Source organism: Sceloporus occidentalis, unplaced genomic scaffold (assembly GCF_023333645.1).
Source record: "Sceloporus occidentalis isolate IW3139 unplaced genomic scaffold, rSceOcc1.0.p SCAF_1, whole genome shotgun sequence".
NCBI classification, from domain to species: Eukaryota; Metazoa; Chordata; class Lepidosauria; order Squamata; family Phrynosomatidae; genus Sceloporus; species Sceloporus occidentalis.
The window spans coordinates 58,430,956-58,453,304 of NW_028316981.1; the positions used below are offsets into that span (position 1 = coordinate 58,430,956).

The 22,349-nt window shown below is 41.3% G+C and overlaps 2 protein-coding genes across 3 annotated transcripts in view; one reads left to right on the forward strand and one right to left on the reverse strand.

The window, feature by feature from the left end:
• TASOR (transcription activation suppressor) overlaps positions 1–11,439 on the forward strand; it is a 103,494-nt gene extending 92,055 nt beyond the window's left edge. Inside the window, exons 25-27 of the transcript XR_016281019.1 lie at positions 5,827–6,105; positions 6,660–6,726; positions 10,426–11,439. The gene's annotated coding sequence lies outside the window, so the exon portion shown is untranslated. The remainder of the gene's footprint in view (positions 1–5,826; positions 6,106–6,659; positions 6,727–10,425) is intronic.
• CCDC66 (coiled-coil domain containing 66) overlaps positions 1–22,349 on the reverse strand; it is a 53,244-nt gene that overhangs the window by 8,938 nt on the left and 21,957 nt on the right. For both annotated transcript variants that reach the window (XM_089522394.1, XM_089522386.1), the window contains exons 12-18: positions 21,919–22,080; positions 17,350–17,497; positions 14,336–14,476; positions 13,544–14,007; positions 8,261–8,298; positions 6,663–6,934; positions 5,978–6,099 (exon numbers count right to left, since the gene is read on the reverse strand). In XM_089522394.1, coding sequence (XP_089378520.1) covers positions 5,978–6,099; positions 6,663–6,934; positions 8,261–8,298; positions 13,544–14,007; positions 14,336–14,476; positions 17,350–17,497; positions 21,919–22,080 — 1,347 coding nt within the window. The remainder of the gene's footprint in view (positions 1–5,977; positions 6,100–6,662; positions 6,935–8,260; positions 8,299–13,543; positions 14,008–14,335; positions 14,477–17,349; positions 17,498–21,918; positions 22,081–22,349) is intronic.

Genomic DNA, 22,349 nt, shown 5'->3' on the forward strand with positions numbered 1-22,349 from the left:
ATAGTGATGAGGTAATCCAGACCCATGTCCATGAGGTAACTCCAAGGCCGGAGATTAGACACCAAAAACCAATCAACAATGCCAAAGTGCAGAGAAAAGGAAGAAATAATTATGTTAAATTAGCTAGACTAAACAGGTCAGTCAGTTAATGCTCAGAAAGGCTCCTAACCTTTCTGCTGCTGCAGAAGAAAAGTAAAAAAAGGAAAAGGAACCCACTGTGAAGCACAGGAAATGCCTGTGGGATGGTCTGAATGCAATATGGAAATAAGTTATCATTTAGGTCCAGTGTATTATTATTATTATTATTAACCTTTATTTATATAGCGCTGTAAATTTACATGGCGCTGTACATACAATCTGTTAGTTAGACGGTTCCCTGCCCTCAGACTTACAATCTAAGAAGACACAACACAAAAGGAGAAGGGAGTGGTGGTGGGGAATAGGATCAGGTCCAGCAGTTCTTCTCCACCTCCGAGGCCTGGACCAAGGCAGATGGACTGGCGGAAGGGCTTGGCTTCTTAATGGATGGTTAAAAGGAGGCTTCCTGGGTCAGAGAGGGGCTCACCTCTGGGAATGCTTCTCTAAACAATATAGTCTTTAACTCAGTTTTGAAACTGGGTAGAAAAGTGATGAGGTGTGCATGTGGGGGAAGAAGGTTCCAGGAGTAAGGGGCAGCAAGCGAGAAGGGACGAATTCAGGAGGGGGCAGTGGTAGTCCTACACTGTGACAGGAGACCTTGACTACCAGAGCGGAGGGTGCGAGTAAGAATGTAGGAGAAAGAAGGTCAGATAAGTAAGGAGGGGCCAATCCATGGAGGGCTTTGAAAGTCAATAACAAAAGCTTGTACCGGAAGGGGAAGGGGAGCCAATGAAGGGAGGATAAAAGAGGAGAGTTGCCCTTCTGCATCAGCGAGGGATGTTACCTCCATCAGTAAGATCTGGAACAGGAAGCGAACTGTTGTTGAGTCTGGAAACTCATCTTCTTAGCTGTGGTCCTCCTTCTATGGATGTGTTCCAATTTGGAATCTGTGTCAGCATGGAACAGACCAACCATATGAAAGAGTAGGTTTATATTTGTATGAAGAAAGTGTAATAATTTGTATTTTAAAGTTTAAAAATATTAATAATAATAATAAAAAGAAAAAGCAGGTCTTCTATATCATGGACTTGGCAGTGGTGGAACCTGAGGACATGAACCAGGCATGCCAGCAAATTGCAGCTACACTTGCGACAATCCTTCTTGTGCAGTTCACAGCATGCTTTGCCACCTTGATTTTCTCTCTGACAAGAAAGTAGCTTCCTCCTTGAGAAAGGAGTCTTCTGTCCTGCTTGGCGAGTCTGTTGAAATATGCTGACACCTTCTCCCAAATGAACTTCTGATAAGCCCTCATTGAGGTGCTGTTGTTGGCTATCCTGCTCAATAGGGAGGTGGTGGAATAGACTTTTGTCCCTGTTGCATTCAGCTTCTTACCTTTGTGGTCAGCAGGAGCTGTGTGGATTTTTTTTAAAGATCTTGGACTGAGCAGCATCTACTATAATTGAATTTGATTTTGGATGCTGCAATAACTAATCTATTCCAGAGTCCATAACTGTATACAGCCCCTCTAATTTCTTCAAAGTGGATGAAACTGACAACAGTGTTGAGCAGGAGCAATGCATAACCTGCAGCAGGTATGGAAGGAATGCAATGAAAAGCAGAGCTGGAAGATGATGCTGGAGATCCTTGAAGATAGGATCGTCCAACCTTACATCGGACCGAGTGACTTGTAGGCCCAAAGATCCAGACAATCTCCTCAAAGGAAAATCAAAGGAGCAGACATCATCAGTAGGGAAAGGAGGATAAGGGTCTGCCACCGGATTCACTAGGCAGGGGATTCCTGTGCACCGACAAGCAAGAGTCAGAAAAGGAGCCATCTTTCAAAATGGATTGAGATTGTTGCTGAGGGTGGTTAGCACATGGAGTAGTAGACTCTGAAACTCTGATTAGATGCATGGTGGACAGAATGGCAGATGCCAGCAACTGAACTGAAGATCAAGAGGGAGAGTTTTGCTGGTGCTCCATAATCTGCAGTGCAGATGAAGCACAGGTGGTTGATAGTCAGTTCTTCTCCTGAGGAGAATAGTGCCATCCTGGTGCTCTGGAGAATGTGGTATTGATTGCTTCATTAACAAATCCCATTGGTGGTACTGTAGGTCCCAGTGGTGGTCCCAGTGATGAGTGAAGCACAGTTTCAACTGTGAAAGTGGTGACATCCATAAGTTACTTAAAATTAAAGCAGTTCATTGTGTATATTATTTTATTTATTTTTATGCAGTATTTTATCATTTTTATGTATTTTTTATTATTATTGATGCTGGCCTTTGACTGTAATAAAGTTATAATAGTAATAATCCATAAGGGGAAAGTTCCATATAACAATACAAGCTAGCATCTCTGGATTGGTCTTGGCTCCTATAATAGTTGTGACAGCAACGTCCATGTCATCATCTGGGCAAATGGTTCCAGGATAGAGATGAGTGTTCCCTACATTACAGAGTACTGAAAGAACTTATGTCAGGAACTGGATAATATCAGCCTAGATAGAGAGCGGAACCCACAGCCACCATGGGATGAAGAACGATTCTATTAGACTGAAGCCCATGTTGTGACGAACTGAAGCAAATCGCAGGAACAGGAGGAAGATAACAGTCTTGACAGTGGAAAACCACTTTGACAGTATACTGTATTGACTATTAATCTGTTGATTTCTGAATATTGAGAGAATACCATATCTCACAATCAGATATCACTCCTGCATCTGAGATATGTGGTGAAGTAGGACACCCTGGAACTGAAACTAAGCAAAGTCACTGAAATCACAAGGGAAATTGTTTGAACTGAGGGCAAGGCTGTTTCCCAGCCTGTAAGGAAGAAGCACTGATTATGGTAGAATTACCTGGATTCTTCTTCTTTTTCTTCAGCTTCTTGAATACTGAGTGTGAAGACAGAACCAATAAGATGCCCCCAGTATCAAGTGATCAACCTGGAGTGCTGGGACAGTCCACAGCTGATTCTCAAGCCAGCCTTGCCGAGGTAGACTCCACCATGCTTCAGAACCAGTGTCAATGGAGTTAGTATCAAAGAAGAGGATCAAGGTGAAATGGGAGGCTGAGAAGTGGAAAGCGCCCAATGGCATGACCTGTAGCAACTGCTTTCCCACCACCTGAGAGACTGCCAACAGGGCATGCTTGTATAGCAGAGCTTTCAGCCTTACCTCTGTATTGCATCTGGCCTGTGAGGTAACGGACTTGCAGTGCCTATAGGATTGGATATTGTGCTATTCCTCCATTACACTTCTTAGAGATGACAAAGGAGGCCATGATATATCAGTGTCTTGGCAATAGACAAAGAAGAGTCCAAGAACTTTCTGAGTCAAGAGATAACCAACCTCAAAAACACTGATCCCAGCCAATCTTAAATCCCAAATGGGTCTGTACTGGATGAAGCAGTCCTTTAAATATTTTCCTCCTGACTCTTAAGGGCATCAGATGAAAATATTAACATTTTAACCTGGAGCTGCTCACTGACTGAGAGCTAATGAAGAGATTTCAAAATAAGGATCACATGCTCAATGCTTCCTGCCCACCACCACCCTAGGAATAGCCCTTTCCACCAGCTCCAAACTCCAGACCATTACCAAATGAAGTTCCACATAGAGTGCATTGCAACATTTCAATTGAGAAGTTAACAGTCCATTGGACTATTGTAGCAAGAGTATCCCAGTCCAAAGATGTCCACAGATGAACTTCACCTAACCAAAAGCACTCCTCATCACTGCGAGTACATGGCCTTCCAGTGAGGCTGTAAAAACTCATCCTAGCCAATGTATCTACTCTGTCAGGAAGATTGCTACACTGAGTCCTTCAAAGCAGTTGGCACAAAAGCCTCCTGTAATGAATCTACTCAATCATCTCATCTCTATTGGACTTTTGAAGAAGACGTGTACTCACCCTAACCAGGCTCCCAGCCACAGTTACTGAAAATGATCCATGACCCAATGGTCAGCTGAACACTTACACAGTTCAGCAACATTTATTTAATATATTATGAATATTTCTAAGCTGACTAGATGTAAGATTCTAAAATTGTGCACAGCCATGAAAATACAATATAAATAGTACACAAAATTTATCTGCACTGTCTATGTTACTTATAAAATACAGGATAGGCTAAATTACATTGGTTAAGGTTTGCAAAAATAGATACCACAGACCTGAAAATAAGAAGTTGAAATATGTCTAATATTTAGGGGGTTGCCATCACACTAAATGCCCTGCTGTGAATGCTAGTGGATTGGACCTCAAATATGAGGCATCAGTAAGAGACCTTTCTAAATTATCTTAGACCTAATGGGCTGTAAGGAAGAAAACTGTTTTTCAAGTCTCAGATTCCTTCCACTAGAGACAAATTGCAGCCCTCCCCTGCTTATTCAACAAGTTAGGGACCAAGGCACTGCCAAAAGCTGGAAATCATCAAATGTGGAACTATTATGTGCCTTGGTCCCTAGCCTGTTGAATAAGCTGGGCACCCAAAGGAAAAGCCCAAAGTTTCCCAGGAAAAGGAAGGAAGGAATCCCTGACACACATGGACACTCTCTCTCTGTCACAAAGAAAGAGCGATACCCTTTCCTTGATCCCAGGAGCTGTTTTTCCTCTCTCTCCATCCCCGTCTTATGGTACAGGCTGACTATTCACACTAACCTCATATTTGTTGGGTAGAGATGGGGGAAATGAGCCCTACTCATCCTGTGGGGTGTATGTGTTTGAGCTTCTCTGCTGGTTCCATCAGCTTCTTCATCTCCCCTGCCCTGCCCAGCCAATCCACTCCCTTCATTCGGCCACTGTAGCACAGCTGCCAGTACTGCTGGCTCTGCTGCTGCTGTTTGTTTTCCTTCACCTTACGGTGGCTCCCTTGCACTGGCAGGGGGGTGGGAATGGGAATACTGCCCTAGCTCTGCTCGTCATGTGTTTGCATTTGTGTTTTCCTCCACTAGTTCAGTCACCTTCTCTGCCTACCCCCATACCAGCTAAGCAGTAATCACAGAAGCTCCATGAGGAGGAAAAAAGAGGGTGGAAAAATTACATCAGGCAATGATGCTCCTGGGGGACTAAATTTTCTTTTAATTTTAACTTGGCCATAGTGCCGTTAGTGAAAGTCGCCATACTGTAGGCTAACTCCACATCGTCTCTCTTTAATATCTCCATCTTACATGTGCCAGGCCACATCTTCTTCTTTTGACCCTTTTTAATGACCCGCTCTTTCATTCTAAATTATAACCACAACCCATTATTTCGACGCATAGTTGAAGGAGTGGCACATATGTCAAATATATGGGTTCTGAGTACAATTTAGGACCATCAAAAGAGTGAGTTGTTGAAAAACAAGTAATCAAGAAGCAAGAGATGCGTGTATGAATAAGATAAGGTAAACAAATGAGGCCAACATATTACTAAGGTATTTTATTTTTCAATTTATACTAAAAATATATTCATACATCCCCCAAAGATAAATGTACTGATCAGACAAACATGGTAAAAAGCTAAGCAGGATCAAAGTCCTGGTTAGGACTTTGCTAGGAGACCACCAAGGAATACCAGGAAGGAACTGGCAAAACCACCTTTGATTATTCCTTCCCTAAGAAAACTGTATGAAATTCATGGGAGTTGCTATAAGTTGGCATGCAACTTGAAAACACATATACACACATGAAAGAAAAGTGGTACTAATTGATCCATGAGATGACAGATCCCATTAAAAGGGAATCTTTACTACCCCCCTTTTTTTCAGGAAATATAAACAAAGAGTGTGAAAAGAACTGGATGTTAAAGGACAAAATGAGAAAAGAACTGAAGAGGAAACAAACATAAAATACTGTACTTACAAAATTCTGAGATTATAACACTAAAATACTTATTAATGGAGCCAACTAATACCATACCTGTCGCAGTTCTGAAAGTCCTTTGAGTATGGCCTGCTGCCTGTCTCTCACCATGTTAGGATTAAAAAGTGGATCCCGTACATGATCGGAGCTAAGTGTCTGCCGCGGTGTATAATAAACATCTAAAGGTAAATATAGATGAAATTATTGAATTGTAAATAACCAATGTGTGTGCTCACTCTCTGTTGTATAATATAGATATATTTCCACTGTACAATTGGTTTTTAGAAAATTTTAAAAATTTCAACCAATTTTTAAAAAAGGCAAAAATTTAATAGTGTACCACCATATCCAGTGCAGACAGAATTGAGAGTTTGTTCTCTTTCCCTGCTTAAGCCTCCTGGGGCACCCAAACTTGTTCCAGGGATTCCCAAACTGCCAAAGCATGGTTTGCTGCGAGGCAGCAATATCTCAAAACAGTGATATCCAACAGAACTACTCCACTGAATTCTAGTCTCAGTATTTGACAGAAATATTTTAAATTTATTTGTACATTAGGAGATTACTACCAGAATATATTTATTATTAGAAAGATGTTTTAACTCAACAATTTAATGTTTAACTCAGATTTCATTTTCTACAGAGGCAGGTCACTAGGACAAGGGCTCTGAGGAAAATAACATTTCAGTATAATGGTAGAATATTCATTCACTGTAGTCATTTCTTGAACTCTGTATTGTAGTACCATTCAGCTGTTGATGCTGCGGGTCATGTGTTGAAGGCCTTGTCATGGGGGCGTCTGGATCAAGGTAATACACTTCATTTGTTCTCACGTAGGGAACAAAATGAGATGAAGGTGGCCTTTCAGTTTCAAAACTTGGATGTCTTTCACTCTGATGCTTATTCATATTGATTGTTTTTTCTCTTCCATCAATCCTATCATGAGTTGAGAACTCAGGAGTCTTTATTTGTTGCTGTAATTTGTTTTTAACTGCTGGGACAGGCGGCGAGTCGGACCTGTTTAAAAATATGAACAACCCAAGCTGTGAATGCTTTATTTATTCTGCTTGTTGAATTATCTTCAGCAAAACTACTGAGATACTAATTCTGAATATTCAGATATGCGTGAGTCATGACTTCTTAAACTATTGTTTTCATGCCTTATCATACTTGAGCATTCAGTACTGTACTTTGCAGCAGCCTGCCACATAAGCAGTAGCACTACGTATAGATAATTATATTACTTTATATCTTGCCTTTTCTCTAAGGAGCTCAAAGGCAATGTAACTGCTCACTTCCTTTATCGGCTTACAACATCTCTATGAAGTAGATTAGGATAAGTAGTAACTGATGGCTGATAGATGTTCAATAAAATAAGATATCCAAAGATTTTCTGTGGCAAAATGTTTCAAGAACAAAATAACTTGCATAAGGAAGAAAAAGAAAAAAATGTATTTTTAATTAAGTTTTGTTAGGGATACTTTGAAATAGTTAACATTTCCACAGATAGTCCAATATGAAAGCATAATGAGAAAGAAAAGCAAGGGCAGCCCAGATGTTTTCTCACAGGCCAAAACTGGTAACAGTTTGCACAATGAGCAATGATTGAACTGGATGACACCATCAGCCAAGGCTTCATGTTTGTAGATGGAATGAGCCACTAAATTTTAAAAAATTGACTGAATAGAAAACACCTGTGTTCCTCATGTTTAGCATTTTAAGGTGCTATATTTTACACTGTAAGATCCTTGTTACTCATTTAACAACACAAACAATCCATGTTATGTCTGGAAAGCAATGGAATGGATTTATCTTAAAAGGGAATATGAAAACTGAAGAAAGGTACTCTTATTTAATGGAAGAGGATAAAGTGGGCTCAGATAAAATGTAACAGGGTGCAAGCTAATCTCTGCCTAAAATTTAGTGTTTTTAATTTGCATCCCCCATCTGGTTTACCAAGAAACAGCAGCTAAAACAAACATATATGAATAATAAAAATATAGGTAGAAGCAGTACATAATATCTGGTGTTAACTCACCAGATTCCTATTGATTCAAGGGATCTACTGTAACAGGGGCTAACCTAGCAGGAAGTACTACAGAATATCCTACTAACAGGATTCTGTTGTTAGAGACATGTTTTTATCTTTGCCATAGTCAAAAACGTACATAGATTTTACCTTGACTTGTTCGTTTTTATATCTTTAAGATAATCCTTTAAAAGACTAGAATTTAGTCAAGATGCTTTTGTAACTACAGTACTGTAATTTCTAAAAGTTAGGAAGTCCTGATCTTGTGAAAATACCCAAAATTCTTTGAATAATTTAATAGAGGAGATACCTACCTTAGTTCAACCAAATTGTTTTTCAGAAGTGGTTCTTCCTAAAGTAAGACCAAAATAAATAAATGTCAATTAATTTCTCACCATTATGTATATGGTAGATAATGCTTCAGTTAGTGCTTTAAAGTGAATAAAAAGCAAGTTGATTTAGAGTTAGTCATTTATCTATAAATAAAACTCAATTCCCGACAGCATTCCACTCTCTCAGGGTATTGTCATATATACTGCCTGGGATAAGGATGAGGGATAATACTAAATATGGGTAGGGATGGGCTGTGAAAAGGCCTGGGATCTCACCACCTTTACATCAGACTTGATGATCCTTTAAGTAGTTTGTAATCTAGTCCTCCTTTAACATAGTCAAGATGACACACATCTTGACACACATCTTTATGACACACATAAAGACATTTATCCCTATACAACAATCATATGAGGTTAAGTTAGACTCTGGAACACACTTAAGGACATGGGGATGCCACTACATTTGATAGTCCTAATGAGAAATCTGTACCAAGAACATGAGGCCACTATCAGAACTGAATTTGGATAAACAGTGATTCCCAATAGGTAAAGACGTCAGGCAAGGCTGCACCCTATTTGCTCAGCTTACATGCTGAAAACATCATAAGAAAAGCAAAGTTAGAATCAGATGAGGGGGGAGTGAAGACAGGAAGAAGAAACATCAACAACCTAAGATACGCAGATGACACCATAATATTGATGGAAAACAGCACAGATTTTGAACAGTTGATAAGGAAGGTTAAAGATGAAAGTGCAAAGGCATGTTTAATGCTGAACACAAAGAAAACAAAAATAATGATCACAGAAGAAATACATAAAAGCAATCTAGACGAGGAAATTGAAATAGCTAAAGAATTCCCATACTTAGGACCAAACATTGATCAGAATGGTGATTGTCAAAAAGTAGACTAGAAATGGGAAGGGTAAGTGTGAAAGAACTAGAAAAGATCCTGCGCACTAAAGTCAGAATTGTACATGCCATTGCATTCCCCATTGCCATGTACAGATATGAGCGCTGGACAGTAAAGGAAGCAGACAGAAAGGAAATCAGCACATTTGAGATGTGCTGCTGGGGAAGAGTGCTTAGAATACCGTGGACAGTTAAAAAGACAAACATGGGTCCTTGGACAGATCAAACCAGAACTCTCCTTGGAAGCCAAAATGTTACAATTATGGCCACATAGTGTGAAGGCATGGATCACTAGAAAAAATCAATAATGCTAGAAAAAGTAGATGATAGGAGGAGGGGAAGACCATATGCCAGAGGGATGGACTCAATCAGGGGAGTCACAGGCATGGGTTTGCAGGAACTGAGCAAAGCAGTGGAGGACAAGGCATCTTGGAGGTGTTTCATCCACAGGGTCGCTGTGAGTCAGAGTCAACTCAAGGGCAGCAAAGAACAACAAAGTTGCTTAAGACAGTGCAGGTTTTTAGGCTAATACTTTGGTATACTCCCCAAACTGAACTGTGTGGCATTTGATATAAGTAGGTTGTAACACAACATTAAAAAACATCTACTGAAAAGCACAGCTAACATTTAGAGTATGTCTGCAAGGAGAATTATACAGTCTTGCTGAAACAAGGTAGAATAGACTTCCAGTAAAACTTGAAGTCATAGTTATTACAGGGTCCCTTCTACTTAAATTACCTTTTATGTTGTATATGAAGTGCCAAAAGATGAATTTAAGAAAAGTTTATAGGGACAGTTTTGCGGAAGGGGGGCTAAGTTATTAGGCATGGACCAATCTACACTGACCAGTAGACTGATATGGATAGAGGTGTTCCAAAGGACTACTCTGCAAATATAATCAAGATTAAGTTTTTTGCTTTCATCTTCTGATTGTCAAACCCTGTGGAGATTCTCAAGAAATGTTTTTAAACTGAATTGTTAAAAAATGCACATCAACCTGAAAAACTGAGGGTAGAATATAAAATTGTATATTTCGTCAGTGGATAAGTATTCACCAGTGTGCTAGCACTAAAAATCATAGGTTCAACTAAAGGTTCTTTGGATTATAGCCTTAGAGATGCTTCTGGAAAATGAGTTCATTATTCAGTTAATGCACATTTAAGTTCTCATTTGTTCTGTTCAACCAACATCTCTCTCTGTCTGTCTCTTTTTTTAACCTGTATTTCTCTTGCAGGGTATGGCACTTTCTCACCATTGAAGAACTGAAGAATATGAATGGGTCCAAGATATGTCATGAATGATAGATGTATTTCAAGTTTTATATAGCAAGTATATTTCTATACCGCTTATTAGTGCACTTAAGCACTTCCTAAGCCTTTTACAATGTGTAAGCTAATTACCCCCAACAAGCTGGGTACTTACTCATTTTAATGACCTTGGATCACTTAAATGGATGCTAGGCTGAGTTGACCCTGAGCTCCTGGCTGGAATTGAACTCACAACTGTGTGGTCTGTGAGTGAGTGGCTGCAGTACTGGCATGTAACCATTGCGCCACCAGGGCTCATCAAAAAAATTAAAAAACTTTCTGTGGTAGCAGCCATATATTTTAAAGGCTATGGATAATCCTGCTTAAAAATGGCTCCTCCCACCATTTTAATAAGTACAAAACCAGCAATACCAGCCTTTTCATCCTTGCCTTTACTAAAAAGGGACTTGCAGAAATATCACAAAAAGGCTTAAATGTAACTGTGAGAGCAAATGATTGGGCTAGATCCTGAATTGGCTGCCCGTAAATGGAAGGCCTCCTTTCATCTGTCGGAGGCATCTGACACAGTGCTGGGATCCCACTAGCAAAAGGTGGTGATGTGGTCTGAATTTAAAACCCTCCCCATCATATTGGAAATCTATTATGCCCACTGAAAATCTGCTGTGGAGGCTGCGGTCCACAGTGGTGGGGAAAAGGACACTGAGAGGTCACCAGTGGAGAGTATATCTTCCCTTTTGCACCGATTGGATTGTTCTGAGCAGAACTCTGCTCAGAATAGAAATTAGATCCAACCAATTTTGGGAGATACTGTTAAAGTGTAAACCAGTGTCACTGAAGATGGTGGCCGTATCTGTTAGATGTTATTGAAAGCTATCTTATTTTTTCACAAATGTACTGTATATTATTATTGTAAGCCACTTTAAACTGGGTGTGGCAAAAACCAAAATGTAAATTATGTTAATAAATTATATGAAAGGGCACTGGCAGTTTATTTCACTATGTGTCATCATGTCAAATGTACCGATGTCCATCACAGATCACTCACTGAAAAAAGCAACTTAGCACTTTTTTGGGAAAGAGAAGCCACCATGTAGGTGAGAGCAGCTTAAAGTTACTAACAGGGGGTTCAGTATTATGCACACTCACCGAGAAGTCCACTAAACTTCGTGGGGCTTTCTTCTGAATAAATGGGCAATAATCAGGTGGCGTATTGCTAACTAAGACAACATAAATAATTATTTCAGTTTAATAACTTGCTAGCTTATTATTTGGACAAGGTTCTGATGAGGATGCAGAAGGGCTCATGGGCTGCATGCAGCCTCCAGCCCCCTTCCTCGAGAGGAGCCAACAAATCCTTTTGTGCCTAAATGCCACCAAAAGCCCTCTGGGAGTGTGGAGGGCATTTCCACATTGGGATTCCAAGTGAACAGTTTTACAAAATGTTAAAAAAAAAATTGTCCCCAAATCTCCTTTAGAGGTTGCAGTGGGCATTTTCACCATGTTTTTGGAAACCCTTTGTGAAAAAGGAAGTGACTTCTGCTTACTTTTGCTTTAAAAAAAGGTCTCTCCTGGACCTAAAATGGCACAGGAGGGCCTACAAACATTGTGAAAATGTCCTGATGCCCCCTGTATGTATAAATGTGTGTGTGTGTGTATATATATATATATATATAGAGAGAGAGAGAGAGAGGACGGACATACAGACATACACAAATTTGCATATGTGTGTGTGTGTGTGTGTGTAGAACAAAGACTATTAAAGTAAGACTCCCTTAATTTAATTTAATCCTAAGCATGCTCATTTCACTACATGTGAAAGGGATCTAGGAGTCCAAGTAGACCACAAGTTGAACATGAGTCAATAGTGTGATGAGGCAGCTAAAAATGCCAATGGCCTGGAGGATAGAAGGTTAAGAGATGATATGATAGCCCTGTTTAAATATTTTAAGGGATGTCATATTGAGGAGGGAGCAAGCTTGCTTTCTGCTGCTCTAGAGAACAGGACCCAGAACAATGGATGCAAGCTCCAGGAAAAGAGATTCCACCTCAACATTAGGAGGGACTCCTGACAGTAAGGGCTGTTTGACAGTGGAACACACTTCCTTGGAGTGTAGTGGAGTTTCCTTCCTTAGAGGTCTTTAATCAGAGGCTGGATGGCCATCTGTCGGGGATGCTTTGATTGAGAGTTCTTGCATGGCAGGGGGTTAGACTAGATGGCCCTTGTGATCTCTTCCAACTCTACAATTCTATGATTAAGAAGCTCCACTAAATTAAGTAATATAATTTATTTCTCCTATTGATTCAATTTTCTCTTCAGAAATAAGAACCCTAACTGCTGGCTACAGTAGTTCTCTACTTGAAAGCTATCTGTTTTTATTCTACACTCTTTGAAAAAGATGTAACAGTTCTTTCTATCAGTTTCTGAGGATTAAATGACTTTGTCTCTTGTTGTTGTGTGCCTTGACGTCATTTCTGACTTAAAGTGACCCTGAGGCAAAACCTATCACAGGGTTTTCTTATCAGCATTTGTTCAGAGGGGGTTTGCCTTTGCTGTCATCTGAGGCTGAGAGAATGTGACTTGCCCAAGGTCATCCAACAGGTTTCTGTGGCCAAGTAGGGATTCAAACTCTGGTCTCCAGAGCTGTAGTCCAATCCTCAAACTGCTACACCATACTGGCTCTACCTTAAATATAATTACATAAGGGCCAAAAAAAGAGCCAAAAAAGAAAGAAAGCCAAGGATGGGGCTTACAAGGCTTTACTATGTAAACAGGATGGGGAATCTCTCTTTTTAAAACTTCTTTATGCTCACAACAAAATTCACTTTCTGGATCAGATGAGGCTAGCACCTCTTGAATACAGGGAATCCTTTATTTCCTCACCCAGCATCTTGAACAACAAATGGATAAAACATACTGTCGCCTCTAAGTACATCTCATTTACACTTAAGAGCCTTGTTTCTTGTATGAGTTCTGTTTCTGAGCTTTTGTCCATTTGATTGTTATTGCAAACATTTACATTTGTCATACAATCACAAGCTAAGTTACAAAACAGCTTTTGTATACCACATTCTCACTGCATTCACCTTGTTCTTATTATCATCACTGGGAGGTGAGGGGGATCTACCAGAAGAAATGACTCTCTTTTGACTGAGATGTCCAGGAGTGTTTCTTTCAACCAACTGAAGCAGTTCCATCTGTCGACGCGCTTTCTTTTCTTCCCTTTGTTTTTGCAGCCGTCTTGGATATTTTTCTGATGCTGTAATATACCTCTTGCAAGGCTTGTTTATGTTCCAGTCTGGTTTTTGCCCATTCTTTTCTTTGAGTTGTTTCTTTTTTTGTATGGACTGTTCATATAGATTGCAATAACTGACAATATTCTCCTTCTCTGACATCTTGTTATCTAGACAGTGTGCCTCTTTCTTACATTTTTTGCTGCTTAAGTCCACTTTAGTATATTCTATGGCAATATCAGGAGATGCACAGTCCACTCTTCCTATCTGCACAGCAGAATTTTCAGTACTGGGGGATACATCAGTCTTAGTGGTTTCTGTAAAAAACAACAACAACCTATTATGTTATATAGTCTCCTTTGTGTATCACAAGATTTATACAATAATCAGCCAGGACTACCATAAAAATGCTTCTACAAAGTTCTAGAAGGTCTGAACGATGTACTGTGCAAGTGCAAGATAACCCATTTGTGAGAGTCACAAAGACAATGAAGAAGAAAGTTGAATATAGCTCACTCATAAATATGTTTACAGAAGAACTAGTGCCTCATTACTGAACACAGCATAGGAATTTTCCCCAAATAAAAGTGTCTTATTAGTAAAAGTATAAATATATATCTATATATCTATAATGGACAAGCATACCTGTCTGTACAGCAGTGTCCTTCCGCGAGGAGAGAAGAGTTTTGACATCCCGATTCACTGTACTGCCATTTTCTTTGGAAAAGTGATTGTGGTGATCAGTGACATCCAGATCAGTACAATAACTCTCATACTGTACATCACCTAGGGGGGAAAAATTACATAATGCTCCCAACTGCAATGCTTCAGACATTCACATTAGTTTAACACAGAATTCACAAATTAATTGAAATTCATGCTCCTAAATAATGATTTTGCAGGAATAAAAGGTTTGGGAATGATGCGTTGGTTCTTACCATAGTCATTGTTCTATGTGAAGAGGAGCCATCAATCACGAGTTATATCCCCACGCATGAGGTCTTTAGGGAGAAAGACAAATACATGGGGATATAACCATGTGATCGTGAACTGTTCCTCCACAGCATCCAGACAATTGTTTTTTAAACCCATTGACACAGGGCCGAAACAGATGGTCAAAAATGGATTGCTTAGAGCTGCCCGTTTTAAGTTGCATTTGGGCTGCAATAAACAGATAAGCAGCCCCAGTCCAGCCAGCTTCTGCCCCAAATATTTGGGACGAGGAAAAAAGCCACCCCATTGCCTCCAGAGCCGGCTCCAGGTGAGTGGCATCTAAATGCCATGCCCCCAAGCTGAATAGAAGCCAGCCAGTGTGTAATTGCTGGTGCAGCTTTTGTCTGGTTTGGAGGTGTGGTGTGGTATGTTTAAATGCCACACCCCCAAGCCAGTGTGAAGCCAGCTTAACCAGGCCATCTATTTCAGCCCACAGTTTAAATTAAAGAATTGAGTTATGACTTCTTTGCCCACATTGGACATACCTGGTCAGAAATTTCACTTCAAATATTTCAGGGAGAAAAAGATTACAAGAAGATGTAAAATTGCTCCATCCTTTTTTCTTTCTTTTTTCTTTTGTTTTGGTTTGGTGAAGGGTGGATCTTCATAACTATTTCCCTTTATTGTGGCTCAATTCATAACATTAAACAAAATCTCATACCAGGGCTTCCTAACCAGTCAAACAATGGATTATCATGGCATCATAGCAAAAACTCTCTCAATGCAGATAGAGTGGTAATATGCCCCCCCCCCCCCCGTCGCCCCATTAAGGATACTGAATCAGCGTTCCTGGTGGTTCAAAACAGCAGAAATAATCCAGTTTGAGACTGTTTTATCTGCCATGGCTGAATACTATGGAATATTGTGAATTGCAGTGTGTTTTGAACCCAGAGCTCTCTGACAAAGGTGGCTAAATGTCTTGCAAAACTACAGGTCCTCGAATTCCACAGAACTGAGCCAGTGCAGTTAAAGCAGTCTCAAAATGGATTATTTCTGCAGTGAGATTTGACCACAAATACAAAAATGGATGTAAATGCTATTTTTCATACACCTGGAGGGGGGCACCCACTCCAGAATTGTGAGTGTATATTTATTTCTGCTAGAGAAACTGCACCCCTGAAAGTCACATTATTTGCTTACAGTTTGCTTGTTTAACTACTAAATTTCAGTTACAGTGTTATGCATCCATTTGAACATTGGACTACAACTCTGGAGACCAAGGTTCCAATCCCCACTCACCCATGGAAATGCACTGGGTGAACTTGGGCAAGTCACACTCTCTCAGCTTCAGAAAACCCACAACAGATTTGTCTTAGGGTTGCCATGAGTCAGAAACGACTTGGTGGCACAACAACAACAAAAACAATGTAGGGTAAATGTGAGAACTAACTACAATTGGTCATCAGATTTTGTGGATCCTTTGGAAGTGGAAAGAATGTGAATATTAAAAAATAAAAACAAAACCCAAACATGCATACTACAGATTCTGCTCCACCTCATTCCAAGACTGCCTCAGCCTTCTAAGATGACAACACTGCTGCAAAAATCTGCACTGACACCGTTCTTCTCCTCTCCCTCCTCTTAGCAATAGCACCTATATTTCTATACCGCTTTATAGTGAACTATGCAATCTCTAAGCGGTGTACAAGTGTTAGCCAATTGCCAACCTACAAAAGGATGGAAGGCTGAGTGAACCTTGGCATGCTTAGCTCCTGAACTTTCCAAAAACGTTTAAATTTTTCAGGCATCTTCCTTCTCAACATGGTTAACTGACCCTCCTGGAGGTGTCAAAGAAGAGTGAACTAAATCCCCTTCCAACCATTCTTAAACCCTAGAAACTTGGACATTTCTACTTGAAATTACTTCCAGTTGCAATTTTCAACTAAAAGCCAGGGGTTAAAATTGCCCCCCACACCTGCTGCAGCTGCCTACCTCAGCAATAAAGGCATGGCGATTAAGGTGCCTCAAGGATTTATAAAAAGGAATTATGGCCCATTACAAACGGCCCTAAAAGTGCGCGCTCCGTGCGTGCTAGGGTTAGAAAGGGGCGTCCTTTCTGGACGCCCCCAACCCTAACACGCATGGAGCGCGCACAAAATGGTGGCGGCCGTTCCACACGGCCGCCACCATTACGTCACGTCCGCGCCGCCTCCAAACGAGGCGGCACGGACGTGACATCCTTGCGCCACGTGAGGCCGCTTAGAGCGCCCTTTACACAGTGCAAGGAGCTCCGTTTCGGAGCTCCTTCTTGGCTTTGCGTCGTTGGGCGCAGCCTTCAGACAGCTGCGCCAGCGATGTGGAGGAGAAAGGGGCCGAGTGGCCCCTTTCTCCTCCCCACCGCCGCGGGGTGTCCTTGGGGCTTGGAGATCCAAGGACACCCCTTTCCAGGCTGCGGGGAAGGGGCCTTTTGCCGCTTCCCCGCGGCCCAGAAAGCGGCAGATTGGGGCCTCAGCGGCTGCCGCTCTGCCCACTGAGGTTCCGATACACCGGAGAAAGGGGCGGGTACAGGCCACCGCTTTTCGGCGGTCTGTAACCCGCCTATGGGTCTTTGAAAATCTACCACCAAGCATTATAAATGGCAAAAATTGCAGATGTTGTGTGTAGTTATCAAGCAGCAATGAGATATATATCTGTACAATAGCCCTACTTAAATGCCTGGTACTTACCACTACAAAGATTCTTCTGCAGTTTAGAAATATCATGCCCCTTCTGAGCCAGATCTTTAATACGCTGTTCCTGTTTCATTCTCTGGGCCAACTCTTGAGCTTTCTGCATTGTCTGATACAGCTCATTTGTCTTATTGGCCATAATTTCCTAATAGGATAAAATAAATATACACAAAAGAACATTGAACGAGGTAACTATGAAGAAATCTTGGAGCTGTATTGAATACTATTTGACTTGCATCTTATATGGATTTTAAAGGAGGAAAGAACTGTATAGTGTGAGACAGAAAATGAGCATTAAACAAATGGGGGAATATATTTGTATCACAAAATCAGTGTGTAACTTCACATGGACAAGATCTCGGCTACAGTATATATTTTGGCACCTCTTGGGGAGATTCCTGCTGTCTTGTTATGTGACTCTGTCAACCAGTTTGACCTCTGGAATGGAGAAATGTCCAGGTCTCACAGAATGAAGTCAAACCAGCCCCCTGGTTTTCTAGGGAGCTAGTGCAAATTAAACAAGTTAGAAAGTGACTAGAGCCATGTTGGCAGGAGGGGGAGTGTGTCCTTGTTGTTCCTACTGGATTTCTCGGTGGCTTTTATACCATCGACCATAGTATTCTTCTGGATTGCCTTGCTGGGATGGAACTGGGGGCACTGTTTTATAGTGGATCTTTTCCTTACTAGAGGAGCAAACCCAGAAGGTGGTGCTGGGGGATTCCTGTTCCCCCCCCCCCGGCCATTGGCCCATAGGCAATGGGTTATGTTTTGTCCTCCCCCCTCCCATGCTACTTACCATGTATAATCATTATAGGAGAATGGGGGAATGGCACACACGCACACTTATGCAGCGTGCACGAACCTCACTATATCTAATGGGGTGTGAGCATACACGCTTTTTGCCTTATTGGGGGGGGGGGGGGAGGTCCAGAACAGATTCCCTGCGTAAGACAAGGGCAGACTGTACATGAAACTTCTGGAAGAAGTTGGAGTTTTGGTGTTCAGCGCCTTCGTATGCGGATGACACTCACTTCTATTACTCCTTTCCATCACAATCCAAGAAAGCCATTTTGGTCGTAAACCGGTGCCTGTCATCAGTAATTGACTGGACGAGAGTTAACAAATTGAAACTTTATCCAGATAAGATGGAGGAGCTCCTAGTCAGTTGAAAGGTAGATCAGGGACTAGGGATTCAGCCTGTGCTGGATGGGGTTACACTCCCCCTAAAGATGTAGGTCTACAGTTTGGGTGCAATGGCATCACAAGTGGGGTGCAGAGCACACTGGGTGACACCTCGGAAGAGGGGTGTGTGATAAGTGGGAGTCCCTCCATTTATCAGGATCTTCTTCCCTAGGGGAGGGGGTACTGTAATATGATGAGTGATGACATCACTGGTGGTGTGAGGGCAACCAGCCAATCACAGGGCATTTAGAAAAGAATCTTCTGGATGGTCGTTGAAAAAAGACAGTTAAGGCGGTTGAGAGTAAGAAGGCCTAAGGCTTGTTCTTAGGCAGTTAGGTTTGGGGTATGTTTGGCTGAAATGATTATTTTGTTACTTATTCTTTAGGTTTGTGGATAGAGGACCAGTGTCCTCCATGTCTTACTTTTAACGTTCTGTACTTCATATTAAACCTTTTGCTTCAATACTCTGTCTCTTCTTCATTCCTTTTAATAGCCTTAGCTTGACTAGTGTCTGTTCTAATCGTAGGTTACCAGTATAAGACTCAGCACCATCCCAATGAATTGCTAGGGAGGTAACTGGTCAATCATTTGTTGGTGGCAGCAAGTTGCTTTTGGGATTAAGGTGGTCTCAAGAAGTCCCATTCAGCTGAGTGGAGTGGGACCATAGAGAACCTTCCCATGTTGGCATTGGGTTCTTCTGCTTCCGTCTTATTTCCTGGGAGGGAATTTAAAACAGGGTAGGAAGTAGAGAAAACCTTCACTGGGTGGTGCTGGCCAAATGGCCATAATAAAGTTATTATTATTATTCACTGGGTGACACCTGGCTGAGCAGCCCCCCCGCACCTCCCAGAACATCCCTTCCTCCCTGCTCGGCTCAGACTTACTTGGGTGCAAAGCCATGATGGTCAGGGAAAGAGAAGCCCGGGGCACCCCTTCCTTCATGCACAGCATGGGTTTATTCAGATGTAAAGCCATGACAGGCATGGAGAGGCACAGGGCATCCCTTCCTCCTCAGCCAGCATGGGTTTACTCATGTGTAAAAGTTGTGCCGGGCAGGGAGGTGAGGGCATGCCCTTTTGGCCCTGCCCCCTGAAGCCCAATCCCACACACTAGGTGACACTCCAGAAGGGGATGCCACTGCTTGGGTATGCTCCTGGATTCTGCTCAGAGCCTGGAAGTTCAGGTTTCAGCACTGGCCAGAAGTGTATTTTCAGAGTTAAAGGTTGGGCACTAGCTGTGCTAGTTCCTTAAGATATCAGATCTGGCCACAGTGACACATGCCTTAGTTACATTCCAGCTGGATGTAACTAAAGCATGGATGTAACTAAGGTAACACACTCTATGTGGGGCTGCCATTAAAGAGTGCTCGGAAACTTCAACTAGTCCCAAGAGCTGCAGTCAGATTGCTGAGGCTGGCTACAGGTAACACACAATTCTCTTGATACAGCAGCTCCACTGCCAGTCTGGGTACGATTCAAAATGCCAGTCCTGATGTATAAAGCCCCATATGGCTCAGGTCCAGCTTATTTGAATGACTGCATTTCTCCCTTTGGAACTAGTCTGTGCTTTGAGAGCTACTGTAAATTTGATAAGCATACCCCCTGTTCCATTATCCAAATCATTGATAAAAATGTTGAGTAGCACAGCGCCCAAGTCAGCATCCACTGGTGCCCCACTAATCACTTGAGAAACCTGCAATGTTGTGGCTTTATGCCAATATAAAAGCAGGCATCTCAAAGATCTACGGATGCAAGCAAGTCTCCCTTCTGAAAAAATGGTAGAATGGAGTGCAGGGTGACCGGGGCAAATTTCCCAGACAGCAAAGCCAGTGTGGTATACTGGTTTGAGCGCTGGACCACAACTCTAGAGACCAGGGTTCGATTCCCTGTTCAGCCATGAAACCCACTGGGTGAACTTGGGCAAGTCACATGCTCTCAGCCTCAGGGAAAGGCAATGGCAAACATCATCTGAAAAAATCTTGCCAAGAAAATCCCATAATAGGTTCGCCTTAGGTTTGTAATAAATTGGAAATTATTTGAAGGCACACAACAACAATTTACCAAATTTTAGACCCCAAAGATGCATCTCCCTTTGGTACCGTTAAATGACAAAACCTGTTGAGCCTGTTGTCCCTGCCTTGGAATGTGCTTACTAACACAAATAAACAATCACATACTGCCCAAGTGCCTTGAACTTAATCAGCCAAACACAAGCAAGAGGGTGGGATAGTGGGTCATCTCACTGTCTTATTATCAACCTATCATGATAATGACTATGACTTCCTCAACAGTACCTTCAGTATTGAAAGTGCTCTTAGCATCAACTCTCTTTGATCCTGAACACATCTGAATAGTCCAAACTGTTGGCACTATTGACTACAGCTATACCGGTAGCAGGGATTCTTTACCACCAATTCCTCTAACACAGAGATTGAAGAACTGCTCTCCCCATTCTGCATCTGGGAGGAAGCATGTGACCTCACCAGTTGGGCAGTTTGAACTGAAGAAAAAGAATGATTCCAAACCTAAGAAGAAAAGAAACCAAAACACTACCTTGTTCAACAGATTCAGGACAAATCTCTACCATCATCAGCGGCTTTGCCAGATTTGGTATTAACCACAGAAGTACATTTGGTACCACCCATTCCAACTGAAATGGATAGACTGTTAGTATGAAGCACATTTGATCTGCATACTCTTTCTGTACAGGTTGAAGGGCTTCTTCAACCAGACTTTGCTCAACGGTCTTCCTCCTCATACTGATACTGATGAGTTTAAGCAACTGCTTTCAACAATGAAGTTTTAGTCATGAAGCCTGATTCTTTAAAGCCTGAGATGTGAAGTCCTTACAAATGAAGCATTGTTGGGCTAAATGTCCATCGCCAAGATAGAGAAGACACAGAGAATGCCCATCAGATGAAGAAACCTTTCATCCATAGGTGGAACAGAGTTTACAATGAAAAGCTGAGGCCATAAAAGCAACAAAAGGTGCTGAAGCCCTGAAGTGGAGAATGTTTGTTTGTTTGTTTGCAGTAGAATATGAAAATAAAAAAGTAAGAGAAATACAAGTTAAAGAAAGTGAAGAGAGAAGTTTAAAGGGAGGAAGCTACTAAACCACATAACGGAACATTCAAAAAGATGGTATTCTGTTGGCAGATGAAGAGAAACAGGTGAGTAGCTTGGCAGTCTTGGGCATGACTACCTTCTAGTTGTGTGTGAATTCTACAAGAAAACCTTACTTTGGGAAACTATAATGTCCCATCTATTTCAACAAGGATTAAACAGAAGCAAAAACTGGAAATAAATACAATTTTGCATCAAATGCCACTATCTAAATTAGATTGCTGATTTCAACTTCTGCCACTGTATGCTGTAAGATGCTGACCTCTTTTTGTTTTTGCTTAAACAGATCTTCTTCAAACTGCTTCTTCATCATTTCCTGTTCTTTTCTGAGCCTCTGTTCTTCTTCTTGTTCTTCCTGTTTCCTTTGTTCTGCTTCAAGTTGTTTCTGCTTCCGTTTTTCTTCTACTTGAGCCATTATGGCTTTCTAGAAACATTAAATACATCATGAACAGATTTAATTGCCAGTAATTATTGATGATTTCAAAATTTACATACATACATCTAAGCAGTAAAAGGTTCTAAGGATAAGACGCTCTATTGATATCTTTTATTTGGCTTTTTGTTTTTTAAAAAACTTCTCTACTATCAATTGCATTAGTTTTAATATTCCTTGATCAGGATTATAATGACTCAAATGTTACATTGTAATACTACCATTAGGGTCCAACTTAGGGCAAATGGAGTTTTATCCAA